The sequence below is a fragment of the Erinaceus europaeus genome, chromosome 1 (genome assembly GCF_950295315.1).
Source record: "Erinaceus europaeus chromosome 1, mEriEur2.1, whole genome shotgun sequence".
Classification (NCBI taxonomy): Eukaryota; Metazoa; Chordata; class Mammalia; order Eulipotyphla; family Erinaceidae; genus Erinaceus; species Erinaceus europaeus.
Window position 1 is genome coordinate 183,796,513 of NC_080162.1, and position 21,008 is coordinate 183,817,520.

A 21,008-nucleotide genomic window follows, 5' to 3' on the forward strand; every position below is an offset into this window, starting at 1 on the left:
GTCTAATTTCATAGTGTCAGTGAGTATTATGCTTTTTCTGAATATGTGTATTTAATCATTTTAAAACTACCATTTCCATCAAAAGTTGACTAAAAAGGTAGTTTAGCCAACCTGGTAGTTGGCTAAAATGTTAAACTTTAGTTTCTAGAGATAACTAGACCCAAGGTTGTCGTCCAAACATATGAGAGTTGAATAAAAACCAAAATGAAAGAATTCCAGAGTTAATACTGAGTTTAACTGCAGAGTGAGCTTGTTTCATTTGCTGTGTAAATTTGTGTGGCTTAGCACTGCCCTGTTTTGCTGCTGCTTTGGTTACTGCCTGTCAGCTTCTTTCTATAATAGCTGTGTGGACATGTGAACTTGGAGAAAAAGCAAAAAAGAAAGAAAAAACATAGTTAACTCATCTTTAAGACCTTGAGAAGAGCTATGGTGGTTATCATGGGAGAATAGAGGCACAGACCCTGATATGGAAGTGGTGTGGACTATACCCTTAATATCTTGCAATATTGTGAATGACTTATTTAAAATAAATAATTTTTTAAAGAACTGTGTGAGTGAAACAAGGCATTTTTACCACTTTTAAATTTATTTCAGCTTTTTTCTAGCCACTTACCCCACTTCTGTTATTCTAGATAGTTCAGTTTGAAGGATGTTTATAGCCAACTTTTTAGTAATTTCACTGTCACAGACATTTAGAAGGAATGGATAACAAAGATTCTAAACACTACTTTCTTTTGGAATGAAAATTTGGGGACTGGTTCTGGTCCCAAAGCAAAGGACTCTGGGGAAGGAAGGCAAGGAGCGGGTGGGAGAATGGCTTCTGATGTCCTGGTACTTTGATGGTCTAAAAGGACCTAAGTTGGAGGCAAGAAATTCTATCCATGTGTCAGTGACTGTACAGTAAAACAGTATATGCCACCCCCACCCCAAAGTTCTGTTTTTACAATCTTCTGTCACTGTTTGTTTGTTTGTTTGTGTTTTGTTTTGTTTTGTTTTGTTTTGCCTTCAAGGTTATCACTGAGGCTCAGTGCCTGCACCATGAATCCACTGCTCCTGGAGGCTTTTTTTTTCCCTTTTGTTGCCCTTGTTGTTTATCGTTGTTGTGGTTATTGTTATTGCTGTCTTGTCGTTGGATAGGACAGAGAAAAATGGAGAGAGGAGGGGAAGACAGAGGGCAAGAGAAAGATAGACACCTGCAGACCTGCTACACTGCTTGTGAAGCGACCCCCCTGCAGGTGGGGAGCCGGGGGCTTGAACCAGGATTCTTACACAGATCCGTGTGCTTTGCTCCATGTGCGCTCAACCTGCTGCACTACTGCCAGCCCCCTCACTGTTAATATTTTTTTACTATTACTGACTACCTATTTAACAATAGGGCCTTTTTAAATGTTGTATGAACTTTGCCTGTGTTTATGTACACATTTCAAAAAAAAATCCCTTAGACTTGTAGTATGTTGCATACTCATTTGTAGCTGAATTTCTATTTCCTTTTTATTCCATTGTGGCTTGTAAGAAATGTAAGAAATGGTTAAGTTACAGCCCAAACATTTATAGACTACTTTTGTGAAGACTTGAGTTAGGTTTACTATAAAGTAGGTTTTCTCATTAAATACTAGAGATGCTTTTCATAAAAAAACGTGCTTTCACATTACATTCAAATTTGTAAGTATTTTTGATATTTTATTTTTATTAGTGATTTAGTAATGATTAACAAGATTGTATGATAAGAGGGGTAAAATTCCATACAATTCTCACCACCAGAGCTCTGTATCTCATCCACTCCATTGGAAGCTCCCCTCTGGAAGTTCACATTTTTATAGTTGATTTAGTTCCTTTTTCGTCCTTTCTTTTCTTCTTCTTCTTCTTCTCTCTCTCTCTCTCTTTCTCTCTCTCTCTCTCTCTCTCTCTCGACTTTTTTTTAGCAAACAGAATGACTGCTTTTTTGCAGAATTCTGAAAATGTGAAAAATGATGACTTGAAAATAATGTGATTTTGGGAGTCGGGCTGTAGCGCAGCGGGTTAAGTGCAGGTGGCGCAAAGTACAAGGACCAGCATGAGGATCCCGGTTCGAACCCCGGCTCCCCACCTGCAGGGGAGTCGCTTCACAAGCGGTGAAGCAGGTCTGCAGGTGTCTGTCTTTCTCTCCTCCTCTCTGTCTTCCCCTCCTCTCTCCATTTCTCTCTGTCCTATCCAACAACGACAACAACAATAATAATAACTACAACAATAAAACAACAAGGGCAACAAAAGGGAATAAATAAAATAAAATAAATATTAAAAAAAAGTGAAAAAAAAAAAGTTAAAAAAAGAAAATAATGTGATTTTTTTTCAGGAGCTCAGAACTTACCTTATTCTCCTTATCACCATCTCTTACATTCTATTAGTTCATAAATGAAATTATAGATTTCAAGAAATGATGTCTCTATTGATGTTAGGTCTGTCTTATATTCATTTCCAGACTTGTGCATGCCTGAGACCTGATTCCTTCCTTTATTCTGCTGAAATCCATCTTTGTCTTGGGCTGGGAAGATTATAGTAGTTGTGCAAAAGATTCCTATGCCTAAGGCTCTAAGGTCCCAGACTGATTCCCCAGCACCACCGTCAGCCAGAGCTGAGCAGTGCTCTGGTGTCTCTCTGTCTCTCACTGAGAGAAAAATAAAAACATCTTGATAAAAGTAATCTATCCGTATCATCATATTTTACTGACAAACACCATCTAGATTGTAATTGTATTTGTAATTGCCCAAACATAGGAAAATAATTTCATCACTATGTTAGAAGTTATTTTTAGATGAGACTGAGCATGCTCAGTGCGGTGTGGTGGTAGACAAAGCTATTATTTAAAGTTGGGTTTGAGGGACCAGGGAGATAACATAGTGGTTATGCAAAAGACTTTCATGCCTGAGGGTTTGAGGGCCCAAGTTCAATCCCTGAGATGATCATAAAAGCCTGAACTGAGTAGTAGTCTGGTAAAAATAAAATGAAGCAATAATAATAATATAAATCAGAGTTGGAGGAGTGGATCACTGTATTTTCTGTAAGCCAAGCATATTTGATAGTTCTCAGGGAAGTAACTTAGTGTATGGTGTGTCCACATTTATACCGCCAAGCTACAATATAGTTTTGTTTTGTTTTTTTCCTGACTGTAGAAATATGTTTTTCCAGGGCCAGGTGGTGGCACACTTGGCTGAGCACACCTGTTACAATGCTTAAGGACCCTGGTTCGAGTCCCCAGTCTCCACCTGCAGGGAAAAAGTTTTACGAGTTGTGAAGCAGTACTGCAGGTGTCTCTCTGTCTCTCTCCCTTTTTCCCCCTTCCTCTCAGAGTTTCTTTCTGTCTCTATCTAATAAATAAATAAATAAATAAATAAATAAAGATAATATAAAATTCTTTTAAAAAGAAATAGTGGTCTGGGAGGTGGTGCAGTGATAAAGTTTTAGACTCTCAAGCATGGGGTCCTGAGTTCGATCCCCAGCAGCACTCAGGTGTCAGAGTGATGTCTGGTTCTTCTCTCTCCTCTTGTCTTTCTCATAAATAAGTAAATAAATAAAATCTTGGAAAATATATACATTTTTTTCCCCTGAGGTCCGGACTAGGTTAGCACCATTTACTCTCAACGACTGGAAACTTCACTAAAGCTGTGCTGTCTTTATGTCCAGTCGCTGAGACAACAAAGAGGCAGAGATATGATTGCGGTCTTTACTGGAAACTGACTAAAGTGATCTTTTGAAATAAACACCAATTGAGCATAGCACTGGAAGCAAAGCTAGAATAGACAGAACAGTGAGTGGTGCCCAGCAGTGACTGAAGAAAATATATCAAGGCTTAAAGGGAGCATAGAATTTTAAGTAGAAAAGACAGTGTGACATGTGGAACAACAAATGTTGGTATCGAGGAGGCGTGTGTGGCATCTTCTGGACAACAGTCAGCCTGGCGTTGCCGGGACTCAATGGGAAGTGATAGACATTCAATCTGAAAGTCCAGTCCACCACCACTGCCCTGCCCCAGAGAGAAATGGTGAGGAAGGGAAGATAGAGAAGGGGAGAGAAAGATAGACACCTGTAGACCTGCTTCACCGCCTGTGAAGTGACTCCCCTGCAGGTGGGAAACCTGGGGCTTGAACTACTGCCTGACTCCCCTTGTTTTATTACTGTAGTTATTATTGTTGTTGTTATTGATGTCACCATTGTTGGATAGGACAGAGAGAAATGGAGAGAGAAGAGGGGAAGACAGAGAGGTGGAGAGAAAGATAGACACCTGCACACCTACTTCACTGCTTGTGAAGCAACTTCCTTTGCAGGTGGGGAGCCAAAGGCTCAACCTGGGATCCTTAACCCAGTCCTTGTACTTTGCGCCACGTGCGCTTAGCCCGCTGCTACCGCTGGACTCCCAGCTTTCCTATTCCTTATCCCTCTGGGAGTATGGACCCAGGATCACTGTGGGGTGCAGAAGGTGGAAGGTCTGGCTTCTGTAATTGCTGTCTGCTGAACATGGGCATTAGCAGGTCGATCCACGCTCCCAGCCTGTCTCTCTCTTCTCCTTTTTTAAACTTTAGCAAGGTCTTGTGGGGGTGCCACAGAATTTGCATTCAGCTGAAACTCAGTGTGAAGTATGATGGTGGAAGGGGACCTGAACTGGTGGTGAGAGTGTATTGTAGACACCTAGTGTGGGAAGATGAGAAGCTGTACTATAAACCATTAACCTCCCAACTCCACCCCAATAAAATGATAAAAGAAAAAAAGGAAGGCACAGCCAAAGCACTGCATAACACAGAATGAAATGTAAGGCAGTCTCCCTTTCTACTATCAAAGTAACTCAGAAACCTTTTCAAAAGCTCCACCGAGGCCAGTTAAATCGCTCACTTGGGAAGGCTCCTGGTTTGCCATCCCCAAGACCCACATTCAGTGCCCTGACCCCATGGTACTGATGGAAGCTTTGGTGCTTTCCATCTGAGAAGTTGGCCCAGAGCAGTGAAGCCCCTGTGATGGCAAAATAAAGAAAGAAAGAATAAATAAAAGATCTTTTAAAAAATGCTTTGGTTTAATTTTTAGATGTCATCAAGTTTGGCGTTTAGTGTTATGGTTTTATCACTAATTTATCTTACATAATAACACCTCCATATTCGTGACTTACTTTTTAATTCAGAAAGATTGACAGCCAGCCTTCTAGAAAGTATAATAAGTAGTTATAAAGCTTACACATGACTAAGAAATCTCTTACTAGTACAGGCAAGTTTAATCTAGCAACAGCTTACTTAGTTCAGAAAACTAGCATAGTTTTTATGCTTATAGTTCTCATCCTTTCACGGCGGTTCATTATAACCTCATGTGAAATAAAGCTGCTTCATTAATTCATCTTTCCTCAGGAAATTCAGAAAAGTATTTCAGTTGCTTCAGTACAAAGTAAATATCTTTGTGCTCGAAGAGTCAATATAGATTTGTGAAAATAAAATGAATAGATGGGCTGTGGAACCCCATAGGTCTGTGCTAGAGTTCCAGCTTTTATAGTGTCTACCCTAAACAGTGAGATCACTAAACAGTGGCTTACCCTTTAAGCCTCCAGTTGACCACTTTCAAAGTGAAGGGATGCATGGTCCAGGAACTGGCACTGTGGCTAAAACATTGGACTCTGAAGCATGAGGTCTCTGGCATGAGTTCAGTCCTTGGCAGCACATGTGCCAGAGTGATATCTGGTTCTTTCTTTCTCATTAGTAGATAAATAAAATCTTAAAAATAATAAATAAATAAACCAAATAAAATGGAGGGAAGGTGCACTGACGTAGCTCACTTGCATGACCTGTGTTTGATCCCAGCACCTGAAGGAAACTTCAGGACTGCGGTCCTCTTCATGCTGTCTGCGTGTCTCCTTGCCTTCCTATCTCTATCTAAAAAAATAATTAAAATAATAAAATGAGGGGAAATAAAAACACAAAGCATATGTCAGGTACATAGATCTGTGTCTGGCACAAATGTTAAGTACTACAGTACACAACAAATAATGTATATCTACTATTTTGTTCTGTATTGGGTAGGTACGGCAGTTTACTGCAAAAACTTAGGAGTCTACTGATACGTTTTTTTTGCCTTTCAGAGGGGGGAAAAATCTAATCAATAAGCTTTTCCATGGGCCCAAGTTGAAATTTGTCTCTTTACAGGCAGCCATTCGGCAGCTCTCCAGATGACTTGCTGTGTCCACATGCTGCAGCAGACTCGCCAAGTGATGAGGGAGCACTCTTGGACCAACTCTACTTGGCTTTACGGAATTTCGATGGCTTGGAGGAGATTGACAGAGCTCTGGGAATACCTGAACTGGTCAGCCAGGTATGCACAGTGGGCAGCTAGTTGGGGCCAGGCATTCTCATGGCACATAGATGTTCAATTTCTGTTGTCTGCTTCTAGTTATTTATCTCTGCTCGTCACTGGGGCTTCACCACTCCTGGCCGACGTTTTCAGAGAGAGAGAGAGAGAGAGAGAGAGATCACAGTACTGAAGCTTCCCTCTGTGTTGGGGGGCAACCAGGCTCAAATCTGGGATACATCCACAATGAAGAGCACTCACTATTCACCTGAGCGATCAATATTGCTAACCCTGCAGTCTACTTTTTAAAACTTTTTTTTTTCTTACATCATAATAAGGTAGCTACTTTCTTTCTCCCATTCTTCTTCTTAAAATATAAACTTTAACCCAAGAGTGGAAAACACTGAGAATGAGCTTCACTTTTAATTTCTGTTGTTAAGCTAAAAGAAGAAAACCTGAGTCCTGTCCACCTAGTGAGAGTGAATGAAGGGAGCAAGGAACAGAGAAGGCAGAAATGCAGCGCTGGTGGGTGTTGACCTGGTGATCTAGAGCCCTTTGATCTAGAAAAACGTTTTGATGGTGGGTGTTGACCTGGTGATCTAGAGCCCTTTGATCTAGAAAAACGTTTTGATGGTGGGTGTTGACCTGGTGATCTAGAGCCCTTTGATCTAGAAAAACGTTTTGATGGTGGGTGTTGACCTGGTGATCTAGAGCCCTTTGATCTAGAAAAACGTTTTGATGGTGGGTGTTGACCTGGTGATCTAGAGCCCTTTGATCTAGAAAAACGTTTTTGATGGTGGGTGTTGACCTGGTGATCTAGAGCCCTTTGATCTAGAAAAACGTTTTGATGGTGGGTGTTGACCTGGTGATCTAGAGCCCTTTGATCTAGAAAAACGTTTTGATGGTGGGTGTTGACCTGGTGATCTAGAGCCCTTTGATCTAGAAAAACGTTTTGATGGTGGGTGTTGACCTGGTGATCTAGAGCCCTTTGATCTAGAAAAACGTTTTTGATGGTGGGTGTTGACCTGGTGATCTAGAGCCCTTTGATCTAGAAAAACGTTTTTGATGGTGGGTGTTGACCTGGTGATCTAGAGCCCTTTGATCTAGAAAAACGTTTTGATCAAGTATCTCCTTGGTCATCATGATAATCTCACATCGGTGGGCTAGTGATAAAAAGCTGGACTCAAATAACACTTTGCACGTGAAATAGTAGAGGTTGCTTTAGCAGTAACTGAAGCTCATTAATCATTTTGACATTTGTGTGGGGGTCATTTAAACATAAAAAAGGAATATAAGGGAATTAACCATCTTACTTGCTTATTTGTAACTTTTTAAAAAATTTTTTATTTATTATTTAGTTTCCCTTTTGTTGCCCTTGTCGTTACTGTGGTTGTAGTTATTATTGTTGTTATTGATGTCATCGTTGTTAGATAGGATAGAGAAAAATGAAGAGAGAAGGGGAAGACAGAGAGGGGGAGAGAAAGATAGACACCTGCAGACCTGCTTCACCGCCTGTGAAGCGATTCCCCTGCAGGTGGGGAGCCGGGGGCTTGAACTGGGATCTTTAAGCTGGTCCTTGTGCTTTGCACCACGTGCGCTTAACCCGCTGCACTACCGCCCGGCTCCCTATTTGTAACTTTTTTAATTTTTTTACCAGAGCAGTGATCAGCTCTGGTACAGGGGACTGAACCTGTGACTTTGGAGCCTCAGACATGAGAGTCTCTTTGCATAACCATTATACTACCTAGCCCTGCCCTTATTTGCTTATTTGTCGTTTTTCCTCCTGTACTTAGTTACTAAAAGTGATTATCTGCGTTAAGAGTACGTTATAGCAGCCAATCAATAACACAGGCTTATGAAGGGCCACTGCATCTCCTGAATCTGGCCATACAGCTAACTCCGTGCGAAGCAGGCATCTTGGCTTACTGCATGTAGACTCACCTAGAAAACACCAATCACCTTGGCTAGTGTCTTCCTCTTACTCAGCATGAGTTTTCTTCCTTTTCTGAGTCATCTTTATTTTACTGTTAAAAACTACTTTCCAGCACCCAGGCTACTTCTTGAACACATGACGTGTCATGGGGGTCTGTGAGAAAGGAGATGCAGAGTCATTAGAGAATCAGTCCCACAGTCTATCAGACACAGTGGAAGCTAAGACTTCTCAATTCTGTGGTCCGGCAGGTGGCGCAATGGATAAAGCATCGGACTCTCAAGCACGAGGTCCTGAGTTCAGTTCCCGGCAACACATGGACCAGGGTGATGCCTGGTTCTTTCTCTCTCCTCCTATGTTTCTCATTAATAAATAAATAGAATATTAAAAAAAAAAAAAAGACTTGTCAATTCATATTGAGAACAGAGGCATGGAAAGAAAGTACTTGAGGTTACGTGATTAATCTGAAACAAATCAAGAAAGGAAAAATGGAGTTTTAAGTATTTCCTGTGCGGCTAGTTTGCTCTACTTTTAGAGGTAGTTAGAATTCACCATTCAGCATTGTTAGCCATGAGTTCCATCTAAGTGACATTTAAAAAATGTAATCCTTGTGGTTGCTGAGTGACTTTCAGCATTGTTTTTATCAAAACTGATGTCATTTCATTATTTACCACTTTCGTTTCCCTTTTTTCATGCATATTGCTTCAACTTTGTCTTATTCATCACCATGATGCTATAATAACAAAATGAATTCTAGAACTGTTATTTAGTGGAGTCAGGAAAAATATAGACTACAAATGTACTCTATTTGTACTCTTCAAAGTTTTGTGTTTTCTTTAAATGTTGACATTGCTGAATTTTAAATGTCCTATTATAGATGTACAAACCCTTAAAGTTCTGAGAAAAAGTGCTAGGTGATAGTGCATCTGGTTGAGCACACACATTACGGTACACAGGGACCTGGGTTCAAGACCCCCCAGTTCCCACCCACAAGGAGGGACTTCACAAGCAGTAGAACAGTAGTGCAGGTCTCATTATCTCTGTCTATCTATCTTTCTGTCTATCTCCCCCTTCCCTCTCAATTTCTCTGTCTCTATACAAAATAAAATATTTAAAATAAATAAAGTTCTGACAGTTTTGTATATATTGTTGGAGCATTAATTCAACAATGACTAACTCCATCTACTTCTTTAAAATGATTGCAGTGAAAGTAATGGGCCCAGTTCTCTCAGGTAGTCTGCCGGGCCTCGCTGGTCAGAGCCCAGGACTTAAGGCAGCCCAAGACTCCTACCTTAGCATGAATTGACGAAAAGCCTAGGATATTACTAGGCTTAAGAAAATCTGAATCTCACCAGTGTTCCCTGGGACCCCACCTGTCCAGAGCCCTGCCCCACTAGGGAAAGATAGTGCACCCCATAATGACCCTGGGTCCATGCTCCCAGAGGGATAAAGAATAGGAAAGCTTCCAATGGAGGGAATGGGATATGGAACTGAAGGTGGGAATTGTGTGGAATTGTACCCCTCTTATCCTACATATGGTCTTGTTGATCATTATTAAATCAAAATAAATAAGTGAATAAATAATATTTGAAATGGAAAAAAGACAAAATCTGAAAGAGGTCAGGGGTAGATAGCATGATCACATAATGGTTATGCTGTGAGACTCTCCTGCCTGAGGGTTCAAAGTCCCATGTTTAATCCCCCACAAACACCATAAGCCAGAGCTGATCACTGCTCTCATAATATATATATATATATATATATATATATATATATATATATATGAAAGCTGCCTAGACCCATTCTTCCTATTTACAGTAAGATGAGGTTTGTAGGAGTTGCTTCTAAAAGTCGAAGAGGAATTAGCCAGGTATCTCTTTCTAATAAACCTATAGACATTCAGAGCCACTTGTGTCTGTGGTGTTCCCACTTAGAAAAGTTCTGGGTTTAATACACCAGCCCTATTTTGACCTGGATGCTTAAGAATAGCATGAAGAAGGATGGCAAGCACATTAAACACTTCTGAGGTTGGTAATAAGACAGTGGCAAGAGATGAGCATATGGGAAATTCTGACAGCTATGGGAAAGTTATAGCAAGACACTGGTAGGGAGCATAGATCCTAAATCAGAAACTGAATTGGAACCTTCTAGTTACTAACCAGATTGGCCTGTTGGAACTCACTTCATCTAAATATCAACTTTTTTTAATGCTGGCATATTCTTTTTATCCTTTTTTTTTTATTTTTTACTTATTTTCCCTTTTTTTGCCCTTGTTTTTTATTGTTGTTGTAGTTATTGTTGTTATTGATGTCGTTGTTAGATAAGACAGAGAAATGGAGCGAGGAGGGGGAGAAAAAGATAGACACCTGCAGACCTGCTTCACTGTAGGTGGGGGAGCCGGGGGCTCAAACCAGGATCCTTACACCAGTCCTTGCGCTTTGCGCCACATGCACTTAACCCGCTGCGCTACTGCCTGACTCCCAGCAACTTTTTTTTAGTTTCCTTTTTTTTCCTTTAACTTGTTTTCCCTTTTGTTGCCCTTGTTGTTTTTTATTGTTGTTGTAGTTATTATTGTTATTATTGGTGTCGTCATTGTTAGATAGAACAGAGAGAAATGGAGAGAGGAGGGGGAAACAGAGAGGGGGAGAGAAAGATAGACACCTGCAGACCTGCTTCACCACCTGTGAAGGGACTTTACTGCTGGTGGGGAGCCAGGGGCTCGAACTGGGATCCTTCCACCAGTCCTTGCACTTTGCGCCATGAGCACTCAACCTGCTGCACTACCGCCCGACTCCCTAAATATCAACTTTTTAACTGGAAATGGGAATAGTAGTGATAGGTAGCCCAATACTGCTGACCTCAGTGAGGTGATTGTCTACTTTAATAATTTATAGATATTTAGACATATTCACAGTATATGAATAGTCAGTAAGGCATTAATGCTTCAAGATAAAGGATTATTGCACTTTGAAGTCCAGGACAATTGCACCTTCAAGTCCAAGTTAGTCTCTGACTGATGAGGTAAAAAGGAGGCATTCTGTAGTTGTGTCCTATCTCCCTTCCCTTGGAAGAAGCTAGGAGTCAAAACCCAACCTCTAATACACTGTATCTTTTGAACAAAAAGGCATTCTCTCTCCCTTTCTCCCTCTCTCTCCATAAATCCCTCTCTCTCTCTCTCTCTCTCCCTCTCCCTCTCCCCCCCTCCCCCCTCCCCCTCTCCCTCTCTCTCTCTCTCTCCCTCTCCCCCCTCCCCCCTCCCCCTCTCCCTCTCCCTCTCCATCTCTGTTTTTGTTGTTGATGTCACCAGGGTTTCACAATACTCTGAGATGATTTTTTTTGTTTAATCCCAGACAAAATGAGGGAGAGAAAGGAAGAGGGAGGAGAAGATACCACAGCACCGACACTTCCTCCAGCGCAGTGAAGACTAGGCTAGAGAAAACATTTCTGGGAGCAAAGTAGAGTCAAGCCAAAAGCACCTTTGTATGGAATTTACATATAAAAAGAAAACCTCACATAAATAACTGTGACCAAAAACAACTTTGTATGTTACCCTGCTATTTCTAGTGTATTTATTTGTTTGTGGCTTAATAATGACTTCTGAAATTATGAGACAACAGGGGTATAATTTCACAGTGTTCCCACCACCAGAGTTCTGTGTCCCCATTCTGTCCATTGGAAACTGCACTAGTTCACCTAAGGTCACAGATATAGGTTGACTATTCTTTCTGTAACTATGTTTATATATATTTGCCCTTTTTTTCTATGGTGCCTTCCCTTTTTAAGTCACACCTACACCAATTGCTATTTCCAAACATCCTTTTTCTTCTTCTCTTTTCCAGTCTTGGGGTCTTGATGAAATTGGATTTCAGAGCCCTCTGGCCATCTTCCCCTAACATTGCTCTCCCTCTGGGAGTATGGACCAATATTCTTTTTTTTTTTTATGTAGTTTTTTTTTAATATTTATTTATTTATTTATTCCCTTTTGTTGCCCTTGCTTTTTTATTGTTGTAGTTATTCGTGTTGTCCTTGTTGTTGGATAGGACAGAGAGAAATGGAGAGAGGAGGGGAAGACAGAGAGGGGGAGAGAAAGATAGACACCTGCAGACCTGCTTCACCCCGCCTGTGAAGCGACTCCCCTGCAGGTGGGAGCCAGGGGTTTGAGCCAGGATCCTTACACCGGTCCTTGCGCTGGACTAATTTTCTTTTGCGGGTACAGAAGGTGGAAGGTCTGGCTTCTGTAACTGCTTCTCCACTGGACATGGGTGTTGGCAGGTTGATCCATATCCCTAGCCTGTTCCTGTCTTTCCCCTGTTGGGTAGGGTTCTGGAGAGGTGAGGTGCCAGGACACATTGCTGAGGTCGTCTGCTCAGGGAAGTTGGGATGGTGTCATAGTACTATCTGCAACTTGGCAGCTAAAAGGCAGCAAGATACAGAGCAAGACATAACAGTAAAACTGAACAATAAACAGGAACCAAAAAGTAATAATAGAGCAGATGAGAATAGGGATCTTGGAGCGGAGAGAAGCTAGCAGTTTATTAAGCTGGGTATGTCCCTAGGAGCCACAGTAATTTTTATTTGAGCTTTATGGCTAACATGCAGGTAAACTAAAAACATTGTCTGAGAACATGGTGTCAGAGTTAAGAACAGGACTTGAAAACTGGATTAGGGCAGAGAATATCTCCCAATCTTGAAGAAAGATTATAAATACAATTAACTGTTTACCCCATCAGTCTGACAGAAAGCCCATATATATATTCACATATAGTACGCAGGGGCCTCCTAGTCCCTGTCAGGCTGAGCTCATAGCCCATGGTCACAACTGGGAACATTCTAGACTGTACTCATTGTAGGACTTACTCAAATGACAGAGCAGAATGACCTAGCCTTACTTAGGAGAGCTGTCCAGTTCCTACCATTGCTGCTCTGCAGTGAAGGCAAGGTCCTGGAGAGGCCCACAAGAGGACTTATGATGACGTTCCTGATGGAAGTGACCCATGATGGCCTGTATTATCTATGTGGGAATCCAAGGGTCCCATGACTAGGGCCCCAGATGATGGAATGTTCTGTTATTGACCAAAAAGGCCCGCATTAAGTAAGTCAGTCTCTTGTCCTTTTCCAGCTTTTGTAGTCCTTTATCTGGAGACCTTAGATTTGCTCCCAGTTGTTAAAGTGTTAATTAAGTGTCATCTGTTGTGTCCAAACCAGTATTTAATTACTTTTTTATCTTGGACTGACTGACTGATTCATTTACTTATTTTCTAGAGCCAAGCAGTAGATCCAGAACAGTTCTCAAGTCAGGATTCCAGCATCATGCTAGAGCAGAAAACCTCTGTTTTCCCTCAGCAGTATGCATCTCAGGCACAGATGGCCCAGGGTAGCTATACTCCCATACAAGATCCAAACTTTCATGCCATGGGACAGCGGCCTAATTATGCCACACTTCGCATGCAGCCAAGACCAGGCCTCAGGCCCACAGGCCTAGTGCAGAACCAACCAAACCAACTGAGACTTCAGCTGCAGCATCGCCTCCAAGCACAGCAGGTATGTTCTTCCGCAGCACTGAAAAGTGTATCCATGTGTCCTTTCTTTTTCTTTTTTTTTGCCTCCATTCCCCCCCTTTTTTTCTTCTTTTTTTGACCTTGTGGTTATTGTTGTTGATGTCATTCATTATTGGATAGGGTAGACAGAAATGGAGAGAGAAGGGGAAAGATAGACACCAGGAGTCGGGCTGTAGCGCAGCGGGTTAAGCGCAGGTGGCGCTAAGCACAAGGACCGGCATAAGGATCCTGGTTCAAGCCCTGGCTCCCCACCTGCAAGGGGTGTCGCTTCACAAGCGGTGAAACAGGTCTGCAGGTGTCTATCTTTTCTCTCCCTCTCTCTGTCTTCCCCCTCCCCTCTCCATTTCTCTCTGTCCTATCCAACAACGACAACAATAATAACTACAACAATAAAACAACAAGGGCAACAAAAGGGAATAAATAAAAATAAATATAAAAAATTTAAAAATTAAAAAAAAGAAAGATAGACACCTGCAGACCTGCTTCACCGCCTGTGAAGCGACTCCCCTGCAGGTGGGGAGCCGGGGGCTCAAACCGGGATCCTCATGCCGGTCCTTGCGCTTTGCACCACACGCACTTAAGCCACTGCGCTACCGCCTGACCCCCCATGTGTCCTTTCTGAGGGCTTAAATCTCATTCCATCCTTTCTTTATTTCTTTACTGGGGGATTAATGGTTTACAGTACAGTAAGTACAGTAGTTTGTACATGCATAACATTTCCCAGTTTTCCACATAACAGTACAGCCCCCACTAGGGAAGGCGGAAACTCTTCTAATATGCTTTCGTAAGTTGTGTGATCTCTGCTCGCTGCTTCTTTCTCTTCTACAAACTCCACTCCAGCACAGAGCAACTGTCCTTTTAAGTCCTAGTTGTATTAGGCATCTATCCCTCCGAAGCTCAATTTCACATCTGTAAAATGGGGTTCTTTATAATGGCATTATGTCTATATTTATTTTTTTATCTTTTACCTATTCACTTATTTATTTACTTTCCCTTTTGTTGCCCTTGTTTTTTGTTTTATTGTTGTTGCAGTTATTATTGTTGTTGCTACTGATGTTGTCATTGTTAGATAGGACAGAGAGAAATGGAGAGAGGACAGGAAGACAGAGAGGGAGAGAGAAAGACACCTGCAGACCTGCTTCACCGCTTGTGAAGCGACTCCCCTGCAGGTGGGGAGCCGGGTGCTTGAACCAGGATCCTTACTCTGGTCCTTGCGCTTTTCACCACATGCGCTTAACCCACTGCACTCACTACCATCCAACTCCCTATATTTAAAGGAGTACCTCAGGGAACCAGCTGACCGCTCCCTGGTAACATATATACATTGCCATGTGCTGGGACCCAGCTTCAAGCCCTCCGTCCCCACCTTCTGGGGGAAGGAAGCTTCATGAGCAGTGGAGCACTGTTGCAGATGTCTCTCCTTTATGCCTGTTTCTGTCCTTTACCATCTATCAAAAAAATAGAGAGAGAGAGGAAAAAGAAAAAATGGCTGCTGGGAATAGTGTTGTCATACAGGCACAAAGCTCCAGCAATAACCCTGGTGGCAAGAGTAAATAAATAAATAAACTAGCATGTTTTCTAGCCCAACTTGAATGTTGACTATAATGTACTAGGTCCTGCCATTTGTCATGCCTTATGACAAAAGTAGTTACCAGTAGCTGGGTGGTAGCCTCACAGGATGCCTGTTTATCTCAGAAAAAAAATGTGTTCTTACCTCATGCCTAGGCATATTTCTGTAATATAGCAGGCATTGCTGCTATAGGTTCTACTTTTTTTTTTTTTTTTTTTTTTTTATCAGAGCTTGTGTTGGTGTGGGGGATTGAACCTGAGACTTTGGAACCTCAGGCATGAGAATCTCTTGGCATAACCACTATGCTATCAACCCCCACCCTAATTTTTCTATATAAGTGCTTACTTTTCTTCTAGTCTTTCTTTCAGCCTCTTTTTTTTTAATCATTCTTTTTCCTTCCTCTTCTAATGGTGTGCTTCCCAAACAATCTGAAGTAATTTCTCAATTATAAGTAATGTGAAACCTCACTGATAATTAGCTTTAAAATGGAACTCTACTCCAAACTGTGGTTTCAATATCCAGTAGCATGAAAATAACAGGCTTGGTGGGGCCGTTTCTTGGGGGAAGTGATTTGAAATAAAATGCATTGTTTTTAAAAGACTGTATTGATTCTTGTGTGTATGCATTTAGAATCGCCAGCCCCTTATGAATCAAATCAGCAATGTTTCAAATGTGAACTTGACTCTGAGGCCTGGCGTGCCAGCACAGGTAAGGAACAGCCAGCCATCAGTCCGTTACAGTCATTTAACTTGTCATCATTTCTTATTCCTTGATGTCTTTATATGCAAACTTAGAAGGCTGTAAACTCAGATCAGCACAGAGGATCGGTAGTGTCATTCAGTTGTCTGCTTTGTTGACTTTAGCGTCCATCTCGTCTAAGCACTGTCAGTTTTGCTGCCTGGTACTGTTCATTCTCATTATTCATTTTTGTTGCACTCTATAATTATTATATAAAGCATATATAAAGTATGCATAAAATATAAAGTACTTTTGATCTACTTAAAATTAAATGTAAACATAAACACTGTTAGCAAATGCTGAACCATTGCTCCTAGGAGAAGGAAGGAGTTAGGTCACAACATTTTCACCAGTCTGTCAATACATAACCTTGTTTTATATGTGTTTCTGTTTGAAGACACCTTATTTAATATATATATATATACACACACACACACACACACACACTGTCTCTTCATTAACATTAAACTCACAGGCAACCACCCTGTGATTCATACTGGAATTAACCTTGTACTTAGGAGCACTAGATATCACTTCAGCACTAAGCAGAAGCACAGTATGAACCATGGGGGACCAAATAGACAACACGCACACGCACACGCACGATGCTTCTTGCTGAAGCAAGAAGATAGGATGTGACTTCAACCTCAATGGGAATTTACACATTAGACATCTTAGTTATTCAGCACCCTGTGTGTGTCTGTAAGTCAGTACAGGGTAGACAGCACAGTGGTTATTCAGATTCTCATGCCTGAGGTTCCAAGTTCTTAAGTTCAGTCCCTGTACCTCCATAAGCCAAAGCTGAGCAATGCTCTGGTAACAACAATAATAAAAACAACAACAGTAGTACTGTAGGTTTTGCTTGGGGGTTATAACTCAACTTTAGCGAGTAGACAAGTCCGCAAATACAGAAAAGCCAGGAATAAAGAGGACCTACTGTGTATTTGTTAGTACTCATACTCTACAGAGCTTACTGACAGAAAGCACTGGGCTCCCTTCAGTTATTGACCCCTCCTTGGCCTGTACTCCTAATGTGCTCCCATTGTTGTCTCTTCCTGTGCTCCCACTTTTTAGTCTTAAATGCTCCAGCCCACTGTTTGGCATAGTGATTTGGCTTCCCTTTTTACATGAATATTCTTGAATGAGACACTAAAGTGCCATCCTCAAGGTATTACAAAGTCTTCTTACAGATATGGCTGTTGTTAATCTGAAGTCCTTTAGTTAATGGTGTCCTGTTACTTTGTGTCCCAAGTTACTTAATATGAACATTTAATTTGTTTTATTTTATTTATTCATTTATTGGATAGAGGCAGCCAGGAATTGAAAGGGAAGAGGAGACAGACAAACACCTGCAGCCCTGCTGCATCACTTGTGAAGCTTCCCCCCTACAAGGGGGGCCTGGGAGCTCGAACCCAGGTTTTTACACTTTGAAACTTGTCAGCTTAGCCAGGTGCATCACCACCCGGCCCCCTTAAACACTGAATTTGTTCATTGTAAATGTATGTCTGTGCAAAGATTCAAAATAATCATCATAACAGAAAAGTAGCCATTCTCAGCCCCCATTCAATGACTATTTAAGTCGAAAGAAAATGTGTGTGTGTGTGTATGTGTGTGTGTGTCATTCTTGATTTGGAAATGAATATGAGAATATTATTTATTCTTGTTCCCTCTAGCCACAAATATTGATACAGTTCCTATACACCTTTCTAACAAAAATGTTCTTTCTGATTCATTTAATTTTCCAAATAATTCTGCCTGACACTGCTGTCTGCTACTTCTAATTTACAGTTTGTTCTTCCTCCTGTGTCTACCTCTGTGTTTTCCTCTGGATCTTACAGGCTCCTATTAATGCACAGATGTTGGCTCAAAGACAGAGGGAAATCTTGAACCAGCATCTTCGACAAAGACAGATGCATCAGCAACAACAAGTTCAGCAACGAACTTTGATGATGAAAGGACAAGGGTTGAATATGACATCAAGCATGGTGGCTCCTAGTGGTTTACCAGCAACTATGAGCAACCCTCGGATACCCCAGGCAAATGCACAGCAGTTTCCATTTCCTCCAAACTACGGTACTGGACTTACATCCCCACCACCTTTCACCAGTCCTTTCTCCCCAGTGTCCCCCAGTCCTGGGTCACAGCTGCTCTCTCACAGCTCTTTGCATGGCTCCCAGATGAATCTGGCTAACCAGGGAATGATAGGAAACCTGGGAGGACAGTTGGGGCCTGTCAGGAGTTCCCAAGTCCAGCACAGTACCTTCCAGTCTCTCAGCTCAGGTACCACCTTTTCTCTGAGTGCAGGTCTTACTTTAAGAATGACCTAAGTAAGTGTGTGTGTGTGTCTGTGTGTGTGTGTGTGTGTGTCTGTGTGTGTGTGTCTGTGTGTGTGTGTCTGTGTGTATGAATATGAATATATGTGTTTATGTCAATGTCTGTAAACATAGTGCACATGTAGATAGATAATTATATTTAAAAACCTCTTGAGTTTGACTCAAACAAATCAATGGATACAAACAATGTTCAAAGAAGCATAAAAATGTAACAACTATGGAAAAATCAAAACTAATGAATATGCCAATTTGGTAAAGGATAACTCTTAAGGAATACTATGTAGAAAATACAATAAAAGGCTTCTTAGTTTCCTTGTATTGATTTGTTGTTTCATGTCACTCTTAAGAGACAAATCTGTGATGTCATGAGCAATATTTCTGTGCATGTCATGTTCAAGTAATGGCTGAATTACTGATAAAAGAATTGTGTTAGTAGTTAAAATTATTTTCCCTGTCTTTTGCCAGAGTAATCTATAAATAACAGAAAAGTCGTTATAGTGCTTAAATATATGATTTCTATTTCTTGATAATGTGCAGCTTTTACCTGTGTGATATTAAACTTTTATAGCTAATTTAAATATTAATATATATTTAAAGGGAAATAAAAATTGAATATGTATGCCTTATACATCTTCTAGGCTAAAATGTGCTTGACTTAATTTCATCCCTGAATTTTTCTGAGAAGTTTCCTCCTCTGTTTCTATGCTCCTTTCTTCTCTTTCCTTTTTGGTAGTTCAGAAAGTCTGCTTAAAATTCTTTCCTGATAGTGTGACATTTGCTTCTAAACTGAACAAGATTTTTTTTTAAATATATGTATTTGTTTTGTTTTTGTTATTTGATAGGACAGAGAGAAGTTAAAAGAGGAAGGAGGAAATAGAGAGAACGAGAGAGAGAGAGAGAGAGAGCTGCAACACTGCTTCACCACTCATGAAACTTCTTCCTGTAGGTGGGGACCGGGGACTTGAACCCAGGTCCTTGTACATGGTAACATGCACTCTACCAGGTGTGCTACCACCTGGTCCCTAAACAAGATGCTTACAGTGAATTTTTTTGTCTTACTCTTACTAATCTTATGTGGTGCTATAGTACCACCGAACTCTTTGCAAAGATAAACAAGCTAATCATGAATGCATTTACTTACTTTTAAAGACTGGTTGAGCTCCTTGTTGACTGACTATATTCTATAAAAATTATTCGTGTGTGTTGAATATTTTACAAACTTAAATCTCAATCCACTTTAAACTTTAATCCAATTTTAATAATATATAAAATAAATAATTTGGTGGCACACCTGGTTGAGTGCACGTTATAATTAGCAAGGACACAAGTTCAAGCCCTCGGTCCTCACTTGCAGGGGAAAAGCTTCACAAGTGGTGAAGCAGTGCTGTAGGTGTCTATCTCTCTTCCTCTCTATCTCCTCCTTCCTCTCAATTTCTGACTGTCTCTAGCCAATAAATAAATAAAGATAATGAAAAGAAAAAAAAAAAGGAATGGCTGTTTCAAGTAAAAAAATTACATATATTTGACCCATTCTTGATTTGGAAAGGAGTATAAGAAAAACCTATTTCTTCTGAGGGCCGGGTGGTGGCGCACCTGGTTGAGCACACGTGTTGCAATGTGCAAGGACCCAGGTTCGAGCCCCCGGTCCCCACCTGCAGGGGGAAAGCTTTGCGAGTGGTGAAGCAGAGTTGCAGGTGTCTTTCTGTCTCTTTCCCGCTCCATCTCCCCTTTCCTCTCGATTTCTAACTGTCTCTAGCCAAATAAAATAAAGATAATAAATATATATATTTCTTCTTTCTACCTCTAGCATGAGAGCTAGTATGATCTCTAGACATCCTTCTAGCTACTATAGTGAACTAAAGTATGGAGAATTTGTCATGTGTTTTACTATATATTGCATATATTTTACTATAATTTGATCTTTTTTAAAATGTTTATAATGATCCAGCACGCATGACCAGGGATTTAGAAGTAGTTTTCTATGTATAGTTTTAATGTTCTCATTTTAATTTCCCATTATCTGTGATAAAACTAACACTGTTCTTTCATTATTTTTTTTTTCTTAAGGAATAAGTCAGCAACCTGATCCAGGCTTTACCGGTGCTACGACACCCCAAAGCCCTCTGATGTCACCCAGAATGGCACATACCCAGAGCCCCATGATGCAGCAGTCTCAGGCTAATGCAGCCTATCAGGCCTCCGCTGACATGAATGGATGGGCGCAGGGGAACATGGGTGGAAACAGGTACACGCTTCTCTGGAAATATTTTTATAAACCACCTATCTTTTCTACATTTCTCTTAGCAGTATCTTTGCTCAACAAAGTACTAACAAGTAAGCTGCTAAGTAAGCCAGTTTATTTCTGTGTCAGTTTACTAGGGAAGAAATCACCAAATTTATGAAAGATAACATCTTAAGTCGATCTCCACCAATGGGGTCAACCATTCTACTATGGAAAGCAATGGCTTAGGAAGCCATCCTTTATTAATATGTGGCATAGGCAGGTAGAAAAAAAACACTTGTCCAGTACAGACATGAAAATGAGAAATGACACTTTCAAACTATGGCATGTTAAGCAAAGA

General features: G+C 40.9%; 1 protein-coding gene across 4 annotated transcripts in view; it reads left to right on the top strand.

The window, feature by feature from the left end:
* NCOA2 (nuclear receptor coactivator 2) overlaps window positions 1–21,008 on the top strand; it is a 154,359-nt gene that overhangs the window by 119,789 nt on the left and 13,562 nt on the right. For all 4 annotated transcript variants that reach the window (XM_016190028.2, XM_007527202.3, XM_016190039.2 and 1 more), the window contains 5 exons: window positions 6,156–6,321; window positions 13,490–13,768; window positions 15,986–16,063; window positions 17,932–18,166; window positions 20,494–20,671. In XM_016190028.2, the coding sequence (XP_016045514.1) occupies window positions 6,156–6,321; window positions 13,490–13,768; window positions 15,986–16,063; window positions 17,932–18,166; window positions 20,494–20,671 (936 nt within the window). The remainder of the gene's footprint in view (window positions 1–6,155; window positions 6,322–13,489; window positions 13,769–15,985; window positions 16,064–17,931; window positions 18,167–20,493; window positions 20,672–21,008) is intronic.